This window comes from Lepus europaeus, chromosome 14 (genome assembly GCF_033115175.1).
Source record: "Lepus europaeus isolate LE1 chromosome 14, mLepTim1.pri, whole genome shotgun sequence".
NCBI classification, from domain to species: Eukaryota; Metazoa; Chordata; class Mammalia; order Lagomorpha; family Leporidae; genus Lepus; species Lepus europaeus.
In genome coordinates this window covers 9,848,408-9,872,401 of record NC_084840.1, presented here as the reverse complement: position 1 = coordinate 9,872,401, position 23,994 = coordinate 9,848,408, and the positions used below count along the sequence as shown (strand labels likewise).

The window sequence follows — 23,994 nt, the reverse complement described above, 5'->3', positions numbered from 1 at the left end:
AGTTGGTAAGGGGAGAATTATAACAGCTTTTTAGACAACCGTGAATATACTTCTTCGATATCGCATCAAAATGGCTGTTTCTTAATGGTTACTACACTGTGGAAACCACATTCATAAACATTTTACATTTTTACTTAAAAATCCATTGATCTGATCTTTTCTTTTGCTTGTAAAGGATTTTTTACCCATGTACGGTTTCTAACAGCATTCACTGGTTATTTGGATAATATCAACCATCTATTTGGCAGATTTTCTAAATATTAATGTTATCTTTTTTTTTTATTAAACTTTTATAAATGAATATAAATTTCCAAAGTATAGCTTATGGGTTACAATGGCTTCCCCCCTCCCATAACTTCCCTCCCGCCCGCAACCCTCCCCTTTCCCGCTCCCTTTCCCCTTCCATTCATGTAAAGATTCATTTTCAATTTTCTTTGTATACAGAAGATCAGTTTAGTATATATTAGGTAAAGATTTCAACATTTTGCCCATATAGCAACATAAAGTGAAAAAACTACCATTGGATTACTAATTATAGCATTAAATAGCAATGTACAGCACATTAAAGACAGAGATCCTACATAATTTTTTTTTTCAAATTAATTAATTTTCTATGCCATTTCCATTTTAACACCAGGTTTTTTTTTTTTTTTCATTTCCAATTCTCTTTATATACAGAAGATCACTTCAGTATATAGTCAGTAAAGACCTCATCAGTTTGTGCCCACACAGAAACGCAAAGTATAAAAATACTGTTTCAGTACTAGTTATAGCATCACTTGGCTTTAGACGACACATTAGGGACAGATCCCACATGGGGTGTAAGTACACAGTGACTCCTGTTGCTGATTTAACAATTTGACACTCCTGTTCATGGCGTCAGTAATCTCCCTAGGCTCTAGTCATGAGTTGCCAGGGCTATGGAAGCCTTTAGAGTTCGCTGACTTTGATCTTATTCCGATAGGGTCATAGTCAAAGTGGAAGTTCTCTCCTCCCTTCGGAGAAGGGTACCTCCTTCTTTGATGGCCCCGTTCTTTCCACTGGGATCTCACTCACAGAGATCATTCATTTAGGTCTTTTTTTTTTTTTCCATGATATCTTGGCTTTCCTTGCCTGCTATACTCTCATGGGCTCTTCAGCCAGATCTGAATGCCTTGAGGGCTGATTCTGAGGCCAAAACCAATGAGGTTCCATCTCACCCCGGTGAGAATGGCTCACATTCAGAAATCTACCAACAACAGATGCTGGAGAGGATGTGGGGAAAAAGGGACACTAACCCACTGTTGGTGGGAATGCAAACTGGTTAAGCCACTATGGAAGTCTGTCTGGAGATTCCTCAGAAACCTGAACATAACCCTACCATACAACCCAGCCATCCCACTCCTTGGAATTTACCCAAAGGAAATTAATTTGGCAAATAAAAAAGCCATCTGCACATTAATGTTTATTGCAGCTCAATTCACAATAGCTAAGACCTGGAACCAACCCAAATGCCCATCAACAGTAGACTGGATAAAGAAATTATGGGACATGTACTCCATAGAATACTATACAGCAGTAAGAAACAACGAAACCCAGTCATTTGCAACAAGATGGAGCAATCTGGAAAACATCATGCTGAGTGAATTAAGCCAGTCCCAAAGAGAAAAATATCATTTGTTTTCCCTGATCGGTGACAACTGAGCGCCAAAGGGGAAACCTGTTAAGTGAAATGGACACTATAAGCAACAATGAACTGATCAGCTCCTGTCCTGACTTTAGATGTACAATATTAATGTTATCTTACACAACATCAACAAATTATATTTCTTCATATCATCATTTGGGAGACTCATCCAAAGAGGCTTTAAGAACCAGAAACTTGGGGCTGGCATAGTGGTGCAGTGGGGGTAAGCCACTGCTTGAAATGCCAGCATCTTATAAACAAATGCCACATGAGTCCTGGCTGCTGAGCTACCAATCTAGCTTCCTGCTAACGGTCTTGGGAAGGCAGTTTGCTGAGTCGAATCCTGGAGCCCCCGTCACACATGTGAGAAACCAGGATGGAGTTCCTGGCTCCTAAGTTCAGCCTCACCCAGATCTAGATATTAAAGACATATGGGGAGTGAACCAGAAGATGGAAGGTATTTTTCTCTCTCTCCCTCTCAAATAAATAAATACATTTTTAAAACAAAAAGCAATTAGAAAAAGTTATGATTACAATAAACTCCCAAAATTCTAATTTTCTCATGAAAGCTGACACTGCATCACTGACAACAAATACTGTCAATTGCTTTCCTTGAAGAAGACTGATTTCATTCATTTTTTAAAAATCTGCCAATTACCTAAATAGTTGTTTAAAAAAAATAAAAGTTTTCTGTAAAAATCAGCTGATGCAGCTGGTGCTGTGGCATAGTGAGTAAAGCCAGCCCCTGCATTGCCAGCATCCCATATGGGCACCAGCTCAAGTCCCAGCTGCTCCACTTCCCATTCAGCTCTCTGCTATGGCCTGGGAAAGCAGCAGAAGATGGCCCAAGGCGTTGGGCCCCTAAATCCACATAGGAGACCTCTAAGAAGCTCCTGGCTCCTGGCTTTAGATTGGCACAACTCCAGGCCATTGCGGCCATCTGGGGAGTGAACCAGCGGATGAAAAACACCTCTCTCTCTGTGCCTCTGCCTCTCTGTAACTCTGCCTTTCAAATAAATAAATAAGTAAATCTTAAAAAAAAAATCATAAAAAGAAAATCAGATGATTCAGCTTACAACTCAAACAAGGGCATATATGCTGTTAATTGAGATAATCACCATATTTTAATACTCAAAGGCTAGAGTGCTTTTTACATTTCAATCTCATTGCACAAAATGCTAAAAGGACATATTCAAGGGTTAAGATTTAACAAAATTAATAAATAAATTTTAAAGGTCATTAAGGACATTACCAGTGGGTGAAGAACACAATGACTACTAGTGGAGCTTAGTCGCTACCTTGAGGCATGCCACTGTACCAGTAGTTTTGCCAACCACTGCTTTCACACCATCATTACAGAGATAAAATCTTAGTCGTATTATGAAATTATATGAGATTCACTCTCATTACTTTAAATAAAGTACTGAGAGATACAAACTCCAGAAGAGTCCATCAAAATGCTATTAGCTATTCTAGTGTGGAAGAATTATAGTTAAATCTTATCCTTTGACTCATCTCTTGTTATCAGTTTTTCAACAATGAGCATGTATTACAGGGGTATAAATGTGCCCTCCAAGGTTCACTTGGAAACAAATTTAACAGTGCTGAGAGGCAGGGCTTTTAAATAGAGTTGAGTAGGTCCTGAATGCTCTGCCTTTGCGAACAGATTAAGTTGGAACTGAACGGATTATCATGACATATGAGTTCAGATAAGAGAATGAGTTTGGGGGCCAGCACTGTGGTGCAGCAGGAAAAGCCAGCACCTGCAGTGCCAGCATCCCATATGGGCAACCAGTCCAAGTCCCGGCTGCTCCACTCCGATCCAGTTCTCTGTTCTGGCCTGGGAAAGCAGAAGATGGCTCAAGTCCTTGGGCCCCTGCACCCATGTGGGAGACCTGGAAGAAGCACCTGGTTCCTGCCTTCAGATCACATCAGCTCAGCTCCAGCCATTTCGGCCATTTGGGAGTGAACCAGTGGATGGAAGGCCTCTCTCTCTGCCTGTGCCTCTCTGTAATCCTGACTTTCAAATAAAAAAAAAAAATCTTAAAAAAAAGAGCTCAGTCCCCTTAACAATCCCTCCCCCCACCCCGCCCTCCCTTTCCCCTCTCTCACCCACATACTATCATCTGCCATGTTATGATACAGCAAGAAGAATCTTACTAGATATGGTCTCTTGATCTTGGACTTCCCAGCTTCCAGAACTATGAGCCAAATAAATCTGCTTCATTATAAATTACCCAGTTTGTGCTATTGTTATAGCAGCACAAAACGGTCTAAGACATATACTAACTTATACAAGCTTAAACATGTGCTAACCATGTACTAAATTATACAAGTTTAAAAATGCTTTCTCTAAATGGCATTATAAAATCAGGCTGCTTTATCTAGCTGTTTATAGTAACAATATAACTACTTTAAAAAATAAGTTTTTATATTTTTCATGGCAGCTTGAACCTGTCTTTTGTTCCTGAAGCTCAGAATAATAGGGCCCAGAAACTGATAATAAGGAAGGTCTCTGTCTCATCTCTTGAGCTGTAGGTACCTAAGACTATTTCTAACATTTAATAGATGAAAGCAGTATAAAGAGCGACATGGACAAGCGATCAAAATATGATAATGCTCATAAAGACAAACCTAGTTACCAAACAATTATTAAATTATGAACTTATTTTTTAAAAGATGCAGTGGTACCAATAACATTAAATGAGAATACTTAAGTTTAGAAATGGTACAAGCCTGCCACCTAGAGCTCAAAGGAAATTATTCATCTCAGTTGAAAATTCAATGTTCAGACAAAAGTAAAAAAATCTGTTTTATTTCTTTACTATCTGCTTTAGATATCAATAATTATAGTGAATACTCATGGATCAATACAAATCAGTCACAATATCATTCAATTTTTAGCTGTATCAGTGATAATACGCATAACTGATCATTTTATTGTAAACAGAAAATATAATTTTTTTCAAAGATTCATTCATTTATTTATTTATTTATTTAAAAGGCAGAGTTAGAGAAATCTTCCATCCACTGGTTCAGACTCCAAATGGCTGGGACTGGGCCAAGCCAAAGCCAGGAGGCACAGCTTTATCCAGGATTCCCATGTGTGTATGGAGTTGAGTACTTGGGTGTTCTTCCACTGCTTTCCCAGACACATTACCAGGGTGCTGGATCACATGCAGGATAGCCGGGACTTGAACCAGTGCTCGTGATGCCACCTTCCCAGGCTGCAGCTTAACCTACTAAGTTACAATGTGGGCTAACCTTCCCCTCCAAAAATAAATCATTTTTTAAACACTCTTCTCTAGCAGCTTTATTCCTACAATGTCAGAGTAAATTTAAGACTAAAATCTCAAAATTCTACAATCAAAATCAATCTGCCTAGAAGAATGCTGAAGTGATGAACAGTGAAGCTCATCACTACTTGCCATAATTCTTCAAATATTCTTAATTAGATCATTTAACAACCGTACATCAGAAGAGAATCAACTTTTAATAGAAAACTGAGGTGTAGAACAGGCAAAGTCTGATGAAAATATACACGAGACAGAATCAATGTTTCCTTTGCAGAAACTCATGTTATCTTTCAATGCCTGAAGTGTACATCTCAGGGCCAGTGCTGTGGAGCAGTGCGGTAAGCCTCCGCCTGAAACAGCAACATCCCATATGAGCACTGGTGTGAATTCCAACTGCTCCACTTCAAGTTGGCTCCCTGTTAATGCACCTGGAAAAGCAGTGAAAGAAGTTTGTGCCCCTGTGGCCTACATGGGAGACCCGGATGAAGCTCTTGACTTTGGCCTGGCACAACCCTGGCTGCTGTGGCCATTTGGGTAATAAACCAGGGATTGGAGATCAATCAATCAATCTCTCTGTGTCACTCCCTATAACTCTGCCTTTCAAATAAAAAAATTTTCTTAAACTGCACGTCTCCTTTAACCAGAAATTCATTTTAATCCTTTACTAGTCACATAACTGAACAAGTTATATATGTACAAGAATGTCTTTAAAAGCATTATTTGTAATAGCGAAAGGGAAGGAAGGAGGAGGAAGGAAAAAATCAAAGAGGGAGGAAGTGGGAGGAAACCAAGGAAGAAAAGGGGCAGCGGACAAAGAGAGGAAAACCCCACAATCTTGGAGCAAAAACAACCAAATAGCTCCCATAGTAAAGAAGCAAAAAAATAAAAAGTCCTACATCCACAACAAAGTATAAAATATACTCAATAAATGTTTGCTGACTGATTCTCTACTTTATGTAGAAAAAATTCATGATATCAGCTCTGATGACCAAAGAGCTTGCCATAAAACCCTCAGGCATGAGGTTTCAACAACAACAACAAAATTGGGTCACTCTAATTTCCAAATGGTATGTGGAGAGGCTTGCATTCTGATTCTGATCAGCTTCTTGAATGACTGACAGCCACACTCAGGAATGGAAGGACAAATATGACCACTTGCAAATCTGTATTATTACTGTTCTTTCAAAGAGAGAAAACTACAAACTTCCTTCTAATAAAAAATTTTAAGCAATTTTAAGCAAATTCCATAACCAATCACAGACTAAACACAGACATAACACTCTAAGAAATGAGTAATCATTCTATTACCTTTCCCGTGCTCTGTAAAATCGTTGTTCGTGTCCTCCACACTCTCTCCCTGCTGACAATATCTCGAGTCACATCTACCTCAGCATCTACAAAACTCCTCTGTTTAAGGGCAGTGATGTCATCATCTAGATCAGTCTTGATAGTAGATCTTTTCTTAGCCATAATTTTGGCTTTGATTGCAGCAATTTTTTCCACAGACATGGCTTCAGACAAAGACCTAAAATCAAATTCCTTTTTAAATTTTCAAAGCAAGAATTTCTTGAGCACATCACAAATATATTGTTACAATTTTCCAGTAAAAACACTTTAAGTAACAACAATTAAAGCCTTCTTTCTATAAAAATGACATACTTAAATTTTGTACTCTTACAAGATTTTAACACATAAAGAAGGTTCATGCAGATATATTAATGTGAGTAAATTAATAAATTCCAGAAGAAACAATGCAACAAACGTCTTTATATTTATCATTTCCCTCCAAAAGAGCAGGAACTCATTAACATGAGTGTTTTCTTTGTATTTTTTGAGCCTTTGTTAACCCACATCTATTCACAGAAAATAAACATACATATAGAGGCCAGTTGGTAAGAGGGTCCCAGAAGAGGAGTATGAAATTCATTATATAAAGACTTCAAAATTATAGGTTTTCTTGAAATTTATTTCAAGGTTTCAAAACCGTATGTCACAGGGTACAACATATACATAGGTGACAAAGGTTTTTATATATCACGGAAACACATACCCCTTTTAAACTCTGGAAGAAACCATAGTTTGAACACTTTATCTTCCCTGCATCTGATTTTCAAATAGCCAAAACAGCAAAGAGAGACAGGCTATATTTTCAAAACTATGTATAAAAAGGGACTTAATACTTAAAGTACAGATTTTGTAAGATGAATCTTAAGCAAAGTGTCTTTTTATATAATAAGAGAAAAAGAATTAAAAAGTGTTTGAGTACCTTATTAAGAGTAGACAAAAATATTACTTTAGCCACAAGATGAAAATCTTGAAATATGTTTACACAAAATCTGGAAAAAGGACAGAAATTCCTGCAGGTTTAAATACAGCAGTATTATAAAGTAAACTAATTTTATTCAGATTAGGTATGAAGATACTTTATAGCAGATGATCAATATGGATATGGTGATATCTGACTCATTTTGTATGACACTGTGCAACATTCCCCTAAAATCTAAAGCACCTAGAGTCAAGTTCAAATGCTCTTCTAAACTATAATCAAGCCTGCACTGGACTTGGTATCACTGGACTTTATTTCCAGCCACACTAAAACAGAAGTGACAGGATTAACCTTCCTGTCTTAAATTACCAGTGAAAATGACAAGACACCAGGTTTAAAGGATACTAGATTATCAAACAGTGTAGAACAGTGATTTCCTGACAAATGAGAAACCAACAACGTGAGCCCTTGGTGGCTTCCGAGATATGGCATTAAGAAGAGAGCCCACAAAGGCCTCAGAGAACTCCTGATCTGAGGAAATGCAGCTGGGAAGATAGCAAGACCAAGGTGACTAGAATTCACAGGACAAAACACATGAGAAGAGAGCTACGCAGATTCCCCTGGAGTATTCCAGTAGAATACCAATTAGTACATGAAGATAATGAAATCATTTAAAGCTGGGTAAAGAATCAATCGTCCAATGGAATTAAAGAGAACAATGCCCAGTGCTTACACAGAGTGAAGAACAGTACCTGTTCCCACCATACAGATCAAAAGCCCCATATTCTCAGGGCATTAGAAAGCATATTATTCCCTACTTAAGCAGCAGGGAATAATTATGCTAAGTGACCATTGTTCCAATCTTACAACCAAAACCCAAAAACCTGTTTCCAAGGGATTTAACTGGGGCCCAGAACAAATCTAAATAAGATTTGGAAAAATACAAAAATGTCTACCACTCAACAGAATAAACTGCACAATGTCTGGTATCCGATGAAAGATTAAGACTGTGAAGAAGCAGGAGAATATTAGCCAAAGAGAGGAAAAAGAACAATCAATCATAAAAACATTTTTAAAAGTATTATTATAATAACTATATTCCTTAGGTTCAAAAAGTTATTTTTTTAAAACAGAAAAATAAACTAAGGATTAAAAACTACAACACTAGAGGCTAAAAATATAATATAGATTACAGAAAAAATAGACTTGAATAAACAATAGAAAATATCCAAAATAAATTATAAAGAAATTTTTAAAAATGAAAAATAACAGAAAATTATTGCAATAAAATGGGAAAGAATATAAATGACTTGTCAGACTTGAAACAAATCATAGGAATTAGAGTCCAGAAAGATCTGAAGAAACAATGGCAAAATATTTCCAATCTAATGGAAATTATAAACTCAAATTCTTCCAAGAAGTTCAATGAAGAAAACCCCTCCAAATTCACACCATAATTAAATGGCTCAAAACCAGCAATAGAGAAACTGAAGTACCCAGCGAAAGAAGGACATATTTCATAAAACAAAAATATAAAACATACATGTGAACTGAGAAGCAGATGCTGATCCAGTCAAGCCCACAGTTAAAGTCCTGCTCAGCACCTTAACTGCAGCCTCAGGAGAGAGACTGTGAGACAAAGAAGCCACCTGTAGCTACTGACTCCCTTGAAATGAGAAAATAAACGTGTGTTCCATTGGCCCAACTAATAAAAAAAAAAAAAAAGAGAGAGATAAGACCCAAATTAATAAAATTGGAGATAAAAAGGAAAAGAAGATACCACAGAAATTAAAAAAAATCATCAGAAATTACTACAAACAGCTGTAAGCCAACAAACTGGGAAACCTAGAAGAAACAGATAGATTCCTGGACACATAAAAACTACTTAAATTCAAACATGAAGACATAGAAAACCTCAACAGACCAATAACCAAAAAAGTAACTGAATCAGTAATAAAGACCAGCAACAAAGAAAAGCCCAGGAACAGAGGGCTTCATTGCTGAATTCTACCAGACATTTAAAAAAGAACTAATCCGCCGGCACCGTGGCTTAACAGGCTAATCCTCCGCCTTGCGGCGCTGGCACACCGGGTTCTAGTCCCGGTCAGGGCGCCGAATTCTATCCCGGTTGCCCCTCTTCCAGGCCAGCTCTCTGCTGTGGCCCAGGAAGGCAGTGGAGGATGGCCCAAGTCCTTGGGCCCTGCGCCCGCATGGGAGACCAGGAGAAGCACCTGGCTCCTGGCTTTGGATTAGCACGATGTGCCGGCCACAGCGGCCATTGGAGGGTGAACCAATGGCATAAGGAAGACCTTTCTCTCTGTCTCTCTCTCTCACTATCCATTCTGCCTGTCAAAAAAAAAAAAAAAAAAAAGAACTAATCCAATACTTCTCAAGTTATTCAAAACAATTGAAAGGAACAGAATTATTCTAGATTCTGTCTGTGAAACCAGCATCACCTTACTTCCTAAATCTGAAAAAGATCTAACAAAGAAAACTATAGACCAATTTCCATGATGAACATAAACACAAAAATCCTCAACAAAATTCTAGCTAATCAAATCCAACAACACATCAGGAAGATCATTTGCCCAAAAAAGTGGGATTTATTCCTGGTATGCAGAGATGGTTCAACATTTGCAAATCAATTAATGTGATACATCATATTAACAAATTAATTAACAAAAACTATATGATTATCTCAATAGATGCAGATGAAGCATTTGATAAACTATATCTTTTCATGATGAAAACTCTAACCAAACTGGGTATAGAAGGAACCTTCCTCAACACAATCAAGGGAATTTATGACAAACCCACGGACAGCATCCTAGTGAATGGGGGAAAGTTGGTAGCACTCCCACTGAGATCTGGAACCAGACAAGGATGCCCACTCTCACCAGTGCTATTCAATATAGTCCAAGAAGTTTCAGGCAGAACCATTAGGCAAGAAAAAGAAATCAAAGAATATAAATTGGGAAAGAGGAAGTCAATTTGCAGATGACATGATTCTACACAAAGGGGATCCAAAACACTCAACCAAGAGACTATTGGAATTCACAGAAGAGTTTGGTGAAGTAGCAGGATATAAAATCAATACATAAAAATCAACAGTATACACAAACAATGCCAAGGCTGACAATGAACTTCTAAGATCAATCCCATTCACAACAGCTACAAAAAAAAAAAAAAAAAAACAAATATCTTGAAATAAATTTAACCAAGGATGCCAAAGATCACTACGATGAGAATTACAAGACACTAAAGAAAGAATAGAAGAAGATACAAAAAAATAAAAAAATCTTCCATGTCCATGGATAGGAAGAATCAGTATCATCAAAATGTCCATTCTTCCAAAAGCAATTCACAGATTCAATGCGATATCAATCAAATTACCACAGACATTATTCTCAGATATAGAAAAAATGATGCTGAAAATTCATATGGAAACACAGGAGACCTCGATTAGCTAAAGCAATCTTATACAACAAAAACAAAGCCAAAGGCATTATAATACCAGGTTTCAAGACATACTACAGGGCAGTTATAATCAAAACAGCCTGTTACTGGTACAAAAACAGATGGGTAGACCAACGGAACAGAATAGAAATGCCTGAAATCAATCCAAGCATCTATAACCAACTTTTATTTGACCAAGCATCTAAAACCAATCCCTGAAGCAAACAGTCTCTTCAGCAAACAGAGCTGGGAAAACTGGATTTCCACATGAAGAAGTATGAAGACCTCTACTTTATACCGTACAGAAAAATCCACTCAATATGGAGCAAAGACCTAATTCTATGACCCAATACCATCAAATTATTAGAGAACATTGAGGAAACCAAGCAAGAAACTGGCACAGGTAGAGTTCTTGGAAGAGACCCCGGGGCATAGGGAATCAAAGCCAAAATTAACACATGGGACTACATCAAACTGAGAAGCTTATGTACTGCAAAGCAAACACTCAGGAAAATAGAAAGCCACTGACAGAAAACAGAAAGGCAACTGACAGAATGAGAGAAATTATTTGCAAACTATGCAACTGAAAAAGGATTAGTAACCAGAATATATAAAGATATCAAAAAACTCAACAACAGTAAAACAACCAACCCAGTGAAGAGACAGGCAAAGGAATTAAACAGACATTTTTCAAAAGAAGAAAGCCTATGGCCAACAACACATGAAAAAATGCTTAGGATCACTAGCAGTCAGGGAAATGCAAATCAAAACCACAATGAGGTTTCACCTCATCCTGGTCAGAATGGCTTTCTTACAGAAATCAACAAACAAAAATGCTAGTGAGGATATGGGGAAAAAGCCAGCCTAATCCACTGTTGGTAAGGATGTAAGCTGGCACAGCCACTATGGAACACAGTATGGAGATACCTCAGAACTAAGAATATAAACCTAAGATATGACCCAGCCATCCCACTCCTGGGAATTTACCCAAGGGAAATGAAATCCGGTCATTTACAACAAAACGGCTAAATCCGGAAAACATATACTTAAATAAACCAGTCCCAAAAGGACAAATAACGTATGTTCTCCTTGATGTGTGAGAACTAATAGAGCACCTAAAAGGAAATCTGTAGAAGTGAAACTGACACTTTGAGAAGGAGTGACTTGAACAGCCCTTGTCTTGACTGTCGAGGAATATTTTTTTTTCTTCATACTATCTGTTGAACTCTTAACATAGAGTTAATCATCTGTGTATAAAGTCAATTGAAAATATCAGTAAAAATAAGAGTTGGAATAAAAGAGGGAAGAGGAAATTTGTAACTAAAGCTGATAGTTCTGCATACATTCCTATGGACTTACTTCTAAGAGTAAAGTTTAAAAACTTGCCATGGGACCCCAAACCCCATTAAGCTGGGTGGTAAAAATGCCATCTTAAGTGTTTAAAGTGATCATATTAAATGCTAAAGTGAACATATAGATAGGGATAAGTGTTAAAGTGATCATATAAATTGAATCAAGTGTCTAGTAATAATAATAGAATTAACAAGGAGAGAATATTCCAACATGGCAAGCAGTCCACACAGCATTCTCATAGAATGACAGTCGCTTTAAGTAACACTCTGACCTCAGAATCAACCCCGTATGGCATCCTGGTCTGGCTGAAAAGCCCATGAGAGCATTTCAGGCATGGAAAGCCAAGATACTGTGGCAAAAAATGTTCCACATGACATATCTCTGTGAGTGAGACCCCAGTGGAAAGTGGTGGCCATCAAAGAAGGATGTACTTTTATCTGAAGGGAGGAAAGAACTTCCATTTTGCTTATGGCCTCATCTAAATACTGACGGAGTCTGTGGATTCAAAAGGCTTCCGTAACCAAGGGAGCTCGTGTCAACAGCCTCGGGTGGTCACTGATATCATACACGTGAGTGTTAATTGTTAAATGAACAATAAGAGTCACTGTGCTCTGATAAGACCTCTGTCCTCAATGACTTGTATTATGAGTTAGATGTAAAACTTGTTATCAAACAGTTTTGTGTGTGTATGTGTGTGTGTGTGCGCAAATTGTTCAAACCTTCACTTAGTATATAGAGTTGGTCTTCTGTGTTATAAAGTTAATTGAGACCAAATCTTAATGGAGAATGGTACTGGGAATGGGACAGGGAGGAGGTGGAAGGGTGGGAGTTTGGATGGGAAGGCAGGTATGGTGGGAAGAATCACTATATTCTCAAAGGTGTACTTAAAAATTTGTATTCCTTAAATAAAAGATTTCTTTGGGAGGGAAAAAAAGGAAAATAAATGTGTGTTCTATAGGCCATTATCATTTGGTCTACTTTGTCATACAGCATCAGATGACTAATAAAAGGAGAAACAGTTTAGCCATGAAACATAAATTAACAAAAACCCATTTTAAATTCATATTAAGAAGAAACAATCAGGGGCTGATGCTGTGGTAGCAGGTAAAGCCACCAGCATCCTATATGGACACTGGTTCCAGTCCCAGCTGCTCTACTTCCCATTCAGCTCCCTGTTAATGCACCCAAGAAAGCAGCAGAAGATGGCCCAGGTGTTTAGACCCCTGCACCCAGTGGGAGACCCAGAAGGAGCTTTTGGGTCCTGGTTTCAGATCAGCCCAGCTTTGGCTATGGTGACCATTTGACAAGTGAACCAGCAGATGGAAAACTGCTCTAACTCTGCCTTTCAAATAAATAAATCTTAAAGAAAAAAAGAGACAGTAAAAGAATTTGGCAATATCTAAGATTCATTTCTAATTAAAAAATAACTCAGCAAACTAGGACTATAGTGATAGATGGAAATTTCCTCAACCTCATAAATAGATTACACTAAAAAATCTAAGCTACATCATTCGTAATGACAGAAGACAATGCTTTCCCCTAACATCATGAACCAAAAAATAGAAAAAAAAAGGTCTAATCTCAACGCTTCTACCCAACACTGTATTGGACATTCTAGCCAGTACAATGAAGCAGAAAATAAAAACATCCAGTTCCGAGGCCAGAGTTACAGTGCAAGAGGTTAAGCTGCTGCTTGCCATACCAGCATCCCATCACACTGCCAAGCCTTCTGCTTCCAATCAAGCTCCTAGTTAATGAGCTTGGGAAGACAACAGATGATAGCCAAGAGATTTGGGCCCTACCACCTATGTGGCAGACTCAGAGTACCAAGCTCAGGGCTCCTGATTCCAGCCTGGCACAGCCCCAGTCATTCCAGCAATCTAGGGAGTAAGCCAGAGATGATGGGAAATCTCAGTCCATCTCTTCTACCATGTCTCTAGAACTCGGCCTTTCAAATAAATAAATAAATCTTAAAAAAAAAAACTCAGTTCAAAAATAAAGAAGCTATGTGTAGAAAATGATTGACTATGCAGAAAATCTAATGAAATTTATAAAAACAGCAGTAAGAACGAATCAATGAGTTTATCATGATCACAGGATACAATATATGAAAACTGTTATTTCCATATAAACAATAAACAATCAGGAATTGGCATATTTAAATATCTCTTACAACAGCATTAAAAATATGAAATGCTTATAAATAGGTATGACAGAAAGTCTAATATTCTATTATGATAATTGTAAAACCAATGAAGAAATATACCTTGTGTACAGTTCAGAAGATTCAGTATCTTTTAAATGCCTGTTCTCCCCAAACTGGTCTAGAAATTCGATTCAATGTCAATAAAAATCCCAGTTTGCTTTTATGGAGAAATTGACAAATTATTTCTTAAATTCATGGAAATGCAAATGACCAAAAACTTAACTGAAACAAAAGAAAGTGCAAGGCTAATACTGCCTGAATTTAAGACAATTAATTTCAAAGATAGAATAATTAAAATAGAGTGGTATTGGTAAAAAGACCGATCATGAACAGAATGGGCCCACAAACAGACCTAAATATGCACAGACAACTTTTCACAAAATTAAATCACAATTCAGTGGAGACCTAATGGTGCTGAGACAATTAGCTATTCATATTTGCAAAACTGAACGTCAAGTCCTGTCTTATAAAAATCCAATAAACTTTGATCAATACCACACACCATATTTCAAAGAAAAAACCTAAAACTGTATCAGACTCAAATGTAAAAGTTAGAACTTTTTAAGACTTACATGAGAAAATGCAAATGATCTTTTTAGAACTTGTTTAGACAAAAGAACACTCACAATAGAACAGACTTCATAGAAATTAAAATCTGCTCTTCAAAAGGCAGTGAGGAGGAAAAGACAAGCTACAGACGGACAGAAATACATGAGAAAGAACTTATATCCAGAATACACAACAAACTTTCAAAACTCAACATTAAAGAACACAACAAAAACTGGGGAAAAAAGTTATCAACGCTCCACCAAAAAAGAAAGGATGAAAAATTAAGCACATGAAAAGATGCTCACATCATCACTTATCAGGAGGAAAATGTAAAACTAAATCACAGTGAGACACTACCACATACACATTAAAATCACTGAAATTATAAAGCCTGACTACATAAGTGTTAGAAAAGATGTAGAGAAACTAAGACATCGCTGACAGAAATGTAAAAGGCACAATCACTTTGGAAAACCATTTTTTAAAAAGTTATACACACAGTACTATACAATCCCACTGTTCTTCCCCTAGGTATTTTCCCCATGAGAAATCAAAGCATATATCCATTTAAAAATTTATACACAAATGTTCACAAAAGCTTTAGCTGTAATAGCCAAAAAATTACAACAAGTATAATGCATCAACAGGTGACTGGGTAAACGAGTGAGTGGGTACATCCATACAATGGAAGAGTACTCAGCAATAAAAAAGCATGATTTACTGATAATGCCAAAAGCTTTAAGTCTCAAAATAATTACAGAAGAAACTAGATATCACCTCCCTCCCTGCAAAAAATATATACTATAACTTCATGCACACATAATTCTAGAAAACAAACTAATCTATAACAGCGGAAGATCACTGGCTGCCTGATGCAGAAGTGGAAGTGAGAGGTTACACAGGAAATTTAAAGGGATGGTGTTATATTCAGTATCTTGCTTATAATGATAGCTGTACATATGTAAATACACATGAAAACTTATATACTTTAAACATGCAAAGTTAACTACACATTAATTATATCTCAATAATACATTTTAAAATCTGCACTGAATTTTTAACTTTGGATAAAACTTCCACAAGGATTATAATGCACCACAGAAATACGATAAAGTTGATTCTAATTATAGTAAAAATTAAGGGTCTGCAAACTAAGGCCACAGGTCAAATCCAGACATGACCATCCACTGATGTATGATCTATGGCCGCCCTTCCTGCAACAGAAGTTGAACAGTTGCAAAAGAGACATCACTGCAAATCCAAAAATTCTTAACAGTCATCCTTCAGAATACATGGGTGATTGGTTCTATGACCCTCATGGATATCAAAATCCACAGGTGCTCGAATTCCTTAAATAGAATGGTATAATATTTGCATATGTCTACCTACATCTTTCTGTGTACTTTAAGCTATCTCTAGATTTCTTACAATGCCTAATACAATGTATATGCTATGCAAATAGTTATTATATTGCATTAAAGAATGAAGGAAAAAATTCTGTACATGTTCAATACAGACATAAGCTAATAAAAACAGCTTACAAATAATAATAAATAATAAAATAAAATATTTTTAAAGATTTATTTGAAAGGCAGAGTTACAGAAAGGGAGAGACAAAGAGAAAGAGACAGGGACAGAGACAGAGACAATGAAACCATCTGCTGGTTTCCTCCCCAGATGGCCAGGACTGGACCACGCCAAAGCCAGGACCCAGGAGTTTTATCAGCTTCCTCCCATGGGGATGACAAGGGCCTAAACATTTGAGCCATCCTCCACTGCTTTTCCTAGGCCATTAGCAGGGAGCTGGATCAAAAGTGGAGCAGCTGGGACACGAACCGGTGCCTATATGGGACGCTGGCATTAAAGCTGGAAGCTCTCCTCACTTCGCCACAATGCTAGTCCCATAAGTTATTGTTCCAAATATTTTTGATCCACTGTTGGTTGAATCCATAGATACAGAACCATGGAAATGGATCCTCAGGTAAGGAAGTTGAATGTATATGGCACTTTCCAGAAAAAGCTTGTTGATCAAGAAATTTTTTTATAAAATAGATTAGGTTATGAACTAATTCTTTAAAAAGATCAATGTGCTAACAACCCAAGACCAAGGCTTTCCAGAATGCATAAGCATAATGGCTTCCGGTCTTCCATGTATCATAAATCATGGCCACCAGTTAGCCCTCTGCATTCACAGGTTCCACAGCCATGAATTCAACAGCAGGTTCAGAAGAAACAATTACGGGGGGCTACAGTTGGCACAGCAGTCATGCAGGCTCCGGGACACCCACATCTCGTGTCAGAATGCCCGGGTTTGAGCCTCTGCTTCACTTCCAAGTCCAGCTTCTTTTTACTATGCACCCTCGGAGGTAGCAGTGATGACTCAAGTACTTGGATCCCAATCACCCATATGGGAGATCTGGACTGAATTCTGGGCCCCATAGATGTAGCCTGGCCCAGCCCCAGCTCTTGTGGGCATTTGGGAAGTGAACCAGAAAATGAAAAATCTGTCTTGTTTCTGTCATCTTTCTATTAAATCTTTTTTTTTTTTTTTTTTTTTGACAGGCAGAGTGGACAGTGAGAGAGAGAGACAGAGAGAAAGGTCTTCCTTCCGTTGGTTCACCTCCCAAATGGCTGCTGCAGCCGGCGTGCTGCGGCCAGCACACCACTCTGATCCGAAGCCAGGAGCCAGGTGCTTCTCCTGGTCTCCCATGCGGGTGCAGGGCCCAAGGACTTGGGCCATCCTCCACTGCACCCAGGGCCAGAGCAGAGAGCTGGACTCGACGAGGGGCAACCGGGACAGAATCCGGCGCCCCAACCGGGACTCAAATCATTCTTTGAAGAATGGCGTCTGTATTGCACACAGACAGACTTTTTTTCTTGTCATAACTCAAACAACACAGTATAACTCCTACGCTGACTGGGCACTTACACCATATTAGGCATTACAAACATAAGTAACCGACAGATGATTTAAAATATATGGGAGGATGTGGGCAGGTTATATACTAACCCTGAGCACCCACACATTTTGATACACACAGGGAGTACAAGTAGATGACCACATCCTTCTGAACTTACAGCACAAGAGCATTTAACGAATGGAAGTAAAATGTCAACAGCATTTTCATAACTCACTTTCTACATACATTTAAATAGTAGAAACTTCAAATATCTACTTTGTACTAAAGAAATCCTTACCTAATCTGTTCAGTTTGTACAATCCCTTCTTTATGACCCTCCAAACGGGCAGCCAATCTTTCTTTGTCGAGGCGCACACACTCTTCATCCTGGAAATAACAACTGGTTAGTGAGCATTTTATTTAAGTTTTAAAAAAAAAAACACTTTCTTACCCAAATTCCCACTTATACAGATCCAAGCATCACTGTCTTCAGATCAATTTTAAGACTATTTCGAGGGGCCAGCACTGTGGTCCAGTAGGCTAAGCCTCCGCCTGCGGCACTGGCATCCCATGAGAATACCTGTTCAAGTCCCAGCTGCTCTTTGATCTAGCTCTCTGCTGTGGCCTGGGAAAGCATTAGAAAATGGCCCAAGTGCTGGGCCCCTGCACCCACATGGGATATCCAGAAGAAGCTCCTGGGTTCGTGTCCCAGCTGCTCCACTTTTGATCCAGCTCCCTGCTAATGGCCTGGGAAAAGCAGTGGAGGATGGCTCAAATGTTTAGGCCCTTGTCATCCCCATGGGAGGAAGCTGATAAAACTCCTGGGTCCTGGCTTTGGCATGGTCCAGTCCTGGCCATTGTGGCCATCTGGGGAGGAAACCAGCAGATGGATCGGCTCAGCTCTGGCCGTTGCAGCCATTTAGAGAGTGAACCAGTGGGTGGAAGACCTTTCTGTCTGTCATTGCCTTTCCGTCTGTAACTCTGCCTCTCAAATAAATAAATAAAAATCTTTAAAAAAAAAAAAAAAAGATTGCAATTTTAAGTATACACCAGATCACATTAGTACAGATGTTCACTGTACTAATGGTTCTGCATCCCAGTGAATCATAAACTGGAAATACATTTAGAACATGTAACCTACCTTTAAACATGCTCAGAACACTAACAGTGGTCTACATTTGGCCAAAATTATCTAATTCAAAGCCCATTTTTAATAAACTATTGACTACATCATGCAATTTACTGAATACTGTATTAACATGAAATGGTTTCTACTGAACACATACCACTTTCACATTACCGTAAAGTCAAAAATTTCGAGTTGAACTATCCTAAATGAGGGATATCTATAAAAGGTCACCAAAACAAACAAAACCTTGCTTATTCCTTTTTTTCTGTGAGTTTTTTAAAAATTTATTTATTTCAAAGAGTTACAGAAAGACAGAGACAGAAAGATCTACTGACTCACTTCCCAGATAGTTGCAACAGCCAGTACTAGGCCAGGCCAAAGCCAGGAGCTTCATCCAGGTCTCCCATTTGGACCATCTTTCATTGCTTCCCCTGTCTATTAGCAGAGAGCTGGATCATAAGTGGAGGATACAAATTGGCACCTACATGGGATGTTGGCATTGCAGGCAGCAGCTTTCCTCACTACACCACAACATCAGCCCCCATTTTTCCTGTGATTAACACAAGTGCTCTTCACATAATATTGCATTATTACTTTTACTCAGAAAGAACACACAAAACCCTTCTGAAAAAGTTCGTAACTAAATTTTATAGATGTCTTTACCATAGTAAAATTTCATTTTAGATCTAGGTTTTTTTTTTTCCATGTGTTGCCACAAGTCCTAAATATATCAGCACAGATGAAAATACTTGAACTAAATCCTAAATGGTTTTTTTTTTCTATTTTTTTAACTTTTTTTTTTTTTTAAGTTTTTGACAGGCAGAGTGGACAGTGAGAGAGAAAGAGAGAGACAGAGAGAAAGGTCTTCCTTTTGCCGTTGGTTCAACCTCCAATGGCCGCCGCGGCTGGCGCTGCGACCTGCGCATCGCGCTGATCCGATGGCAGGAGCCAGGTGCTTATCCTGGTCTCCCATGGGGTGCAGGGCCCAAGCACTTGGGCCATCCTCCACTGCACTCCCTGGCCACGCAGAGAGCTGGCCTGGAAGAGGGGCAACCGGGACAGGATCGGTGCCCCGACTGGGACTAGAACCCGGTGTGCCGGCGCCGCAAGGCGGAGGATTAGCCTAGTGAGCCACGGCGCCGGCCCTAAATGGTTTTTAAAGCATGTTCCTTACAATCCTAGGAGTTTCTACCAACAGTGCCCTGTTGAGAGTCACTAAGAACTTGTCGATCTTAGTGGCTCAGCTTTTATCTTTATTATCTACGTCAGAATATGAGGAAAAACTTAATCTAAAAAGAGTCTGGCTGCTTAAAAACAAATTAAAATTTGAAACCTCTGTTCCAGTTCAATACCCACTATCAATGAATAAAAATACTGTGAACCAGAATGTCTATAAATAACAGAATATGAAACTATAAAAAGCATCAGCGAGGTGACAGCACTGTGGGTAGTGGGTAAAGCTGCCACCTGTGGTGCTAGCATCCTATTTGGGTGCCGGTTCAAGTCCTAGCTGCTCAACTTCCATTCTAGCTCCCTGCTAATGTGCCTGCGAAAGCAGAAGATGGCCCAAGTCCTTGGGCTGCTGCATCCACATGGGATACCAGGAAGAAGCTCCAGGCTCCTGGCTTCAGATTGGCCAGCTCTGGCAGTTGTGGACATTTAGGGAGTGAACCAGCAGATGGAAGATCTCTCTCTCTGCCTCTGTTTCTCCATAACTTTGCCTTTCAAATAAACAAATAAATATTAAAAAAAAAAAAAAAGCACCAGCATATTCAAGACATCCAAAAAGATGGTAGAATCCAATTCCTGCCAGCGCCACGGCTCAATAGGCTAATCCTCCGCCTTGCGGCGCCGGCACACCGGGTTCTAGTCCCGGTCGGGGTGCCGGATTCTGTCCCGGTTGCCCCTCTTCCAGGTCAGCTCTCTGCTGTGGCCAGGGAGTGCAGTGGAGGATGGCCCAAGTGCTTGGGCCCTGCACCCCATGGGAGACCAGGAGAAGCACCTGGCTCCTACATTCAGGTCAGCGCGGTGCGCCGGCCACAGCACGCTGGCCGCAGCGGCCATTGGAGGGTGAACCAATGGCAAAAAAGGAAGACCTTTCTCTCTTTCTCTCACTGTCCACTTTGCCTGTCAAAAAATAATAAAAATAAAAAAAGGAAAAAAAAGAATCTAATTCCTAATAATTAATCTATCATTTAAAAATTTTAAATCTGACACATATGCTGAGATGAATACAATGTTTTCATTTCAGCAAGTGTATTAACTTTTTGCCATTTTAATAAAATAATCTGGATTAGTCAAGTTCCTGAAGAAACAGATTTTTATTTATTATTATCTGAAAGGCACAGAGACAGACACAGAGAGACCCCATCCACTAGTTCACTCCTCAAATGCATGCAATGGCCAGGGCTAGGTCAGGCCAAAGTTACCAGCCAGGAACCCAACTCAGGTGGCAAGGACCCTTTCTGCCTCCCAGGCCATTGCTTTCTGACTCCCAGGGCCTGCATTAGCAGGCAACTGGAATCAGGAGGCAGAGCCAGGACGCAAACTCAGCACTTTTTATAAGGAACACAGGCACGTTAACTGCCAGGCCAAATGCTGCTCCAAGAAACTACCAATTTCACAGACAGCTGCAGGGGCCAGCGCTGGAGCACAGCAGGTCAAGCTACCACCTACAACACCGGCATTCCATCTGGGCACCAGTTTGAGTCTCAGATGTTCCACTTCCAATCCAGCTTCCTGCTAACAGAGGGGAAAGCAGTGGAAGATGGGAGATAGGGATAAAGCTCCTGGCTTCTGCATAGCTGAGACCTGGCCGTTACAGCCATGTGGAGAATGAACCAGTGGGTGGAAAATGAATTTTTGCTTAAAGATTTATTTTATTTGAAAGGCAGTGCTATAGAGAGGCAGAGGGAGAGCGAGAGAGAGATCTTTCATCTACTGGTTCACTCCCCAAATGGCCACAATGGCCAGAGCTGGGCCAATACAAAGACAAGAGTTTTATGCAGGTCTCCCATGCAAGTACACGAGCCCAAGCACTTGGGCCATCTTACACTGCTTTCCCAGCCATAGCAGAGAGCTGGATCAGAAGTGGAGCAGCCAGGACTCGAACCAGTGCCCACACGAAGTGTCAGTGCCACAGGCTATTTTATTGATAAAGTGTTCTTTCTACTACACAATTTCTTCAAGGGGAAAAAAGCTCCCAGAATTACTACAAACCAAAATTTCTTATTACTGCACAGTCCCAATTTTGCTAACAATGTGAATCATCTGTAAAGCCCATTACCTCAATTCGTGGTTTCTTTGCCTCTGCTAGAACTTCATCTGCAGCTCGTTTGACTTTAAGGAAAAGAGAAGCACATAAGCATACAGTCTTGGCAAGGCTTCTGCACATTCAGTACACAGATGCAACACTACAGACCTTGAGTAGATCGCTGAAGACCTATCTCCAGGGGGGCACTTCTGTCGATGCTTGCAGATGTTGCTACAGAGGTAAAGAGAGTCATGTGAGATCAGCATTTGAACACATATACTGGACAATATTACAAATGAGATGCTCAAGGCTTGTTATGTTTCTAATTTCTACATGGTGATTTCCTTAAGTTTTTAAGTTTCAAAGCAGTGAGGTAAAAGTATTTGATTAAAAAGATTAATCTGTATTATAAAATCTTTAAGAGTTGACAAACTATTTCTAACAATTTAGCTTAAAATTACCAAGATGATCTGGCTGAAATCAATCACACTTCTAAGAATCCTCTCAAGCACAACAGCAAATGCAGATTTAAAAAAAGTTTATCTAAACACAAACATACAAATATGATTGGAAGTTTTTTAAAATTTCATTCACTGAAGCACACAGCTTTCAGTTATTCGTAACTGGTAAGAAAACTTTCTTTCGGCCGGCGCCGTGGCTCAACAGGCTAATCCTCCGCCTTGCGGCGCCGGCACACCGGGTTCTAGTCCCGGTCGGGGCACCGATCCTGTCCCGGTTGCCCCTCTTCCAGGCCAGCTCTCTGCTGTGGCCAGGGAGTGCAGTGGAGGATGGCCCAAGTGTTTGGGCTCTGCACCCCATGGGAGACCAGGATAAGCACCTGGCTCCTGCCATCGGAACAGCGCGGTGCGCCGGCCGCAGCGCGCTACCGCGGCGGCCATTAGAGGGTGAACCAACGGCAAAGGAAGACCTTTCTCTCTGTCTCTCTCTCTCTCACTGTCCACTCTGCCTGTCAAAAAAAAAAAAAAAAAAAAAAAAAAAAAAAAAAAACTTTCTTTCTAGTTAAATCATTTAATTCTTATTTTATTTTACTTGAGAGAAATACAGAGCTCCCATACACTGATTCACACTCCAAATACCCACAAAGATGGGGCCTGCACAAGCTGAAGAAGCCAGAGCCATAAACTCAAACCAGGTCTCTGATGTAAGTGGCAAGGATCCAACTTGAACCATCATCCACTACACTTCCCAGAGTGCGAATCAGTTGGATACTGGAACTGGGAGTGGAGTCAGGACTGGAACCCAGACACTCCACCATGGGCTTCAGGCACTCCAGAAGCCTCTGTGCCAAACACCCTACCCTTATTGAATTTCTGAATGTCTCAAAACAACGGAACTGCAAAGTGCATCCACTCCCATTCACCTTGCTCCCACCACCCTATGTAACTACTGACAGTCTTACATATCCTTCTAGTTTCTTTCAAAAAAAAATCATCCATTTCACTTTTTTAACAAAAAGTGGCATACAAGCCATTCATTCCTAAAACTTGGATTTTTTTTATCTAACAGTGGATTTCCGACAACCCTCTATGTAAGTGTGTAGAGCAATGTAACTCTTTTTATACAGCTACATAGGTATTTTATAAGTTAATTATAACTTAACTAATTCCCTATCTTTGAACAGTTCAATTTTAAGTCTTTTGTCATTACAAACAATTGCCAAGAATATATTATATACACACCATTTAAAACAATTTCAAATATATGTCAGAAAGTCCCAGAATTAAGATTTCCAGTCAAATCCAAAATGACAGACTGCTGCCAGTTTCAACAGGAGTTGTATCAACTGACATTATAATGAACAAGACAGCAGAATATGTTTCCTCTTAGCTTAGAATGTGTTATAAAATCTCAAGATTTTTATCTATCTAATTTTTAAATAACACTATGTATAGTTTAAAT

The 23,994-nt window shown here is 39.2% G+C and overlaps 1 protein-coding gene across 1 annotated transcript in view; it reads right to left on the bottom strand.

The window, feature by feature from the left end:
- CDC73 (cell division cycle 73) overlaps window positions 1-23,994 on the bottom strand; it is a 131,392-nt gene that overhangs the window by 95,196 nt on the left and 12,202 nt on the right. Inside the window, exons 4-7 of the mRNA XM_062211532.1 lie at window positions 22,243-22,305; window positions 22,108-22,160; window positions 17,991-18,079; window positions 6,271-6,487 (exon numbers count right to left, since the gene is read on the bottom strand). Coding sequence (XP_062067516.1) covers window positions 6,271-6,487; window positions 17,991-18,079; window positions 22,108-22,160; window positions 22,243-22,305 — 422 coding nt within the window. The remainder of the gene's footprint in view (window positions 1-6,270; window positions 6,488-17,990; window positions 18,080-22,107; window positions 22,161-22,242; window positions 22,306-23,994) is intronic.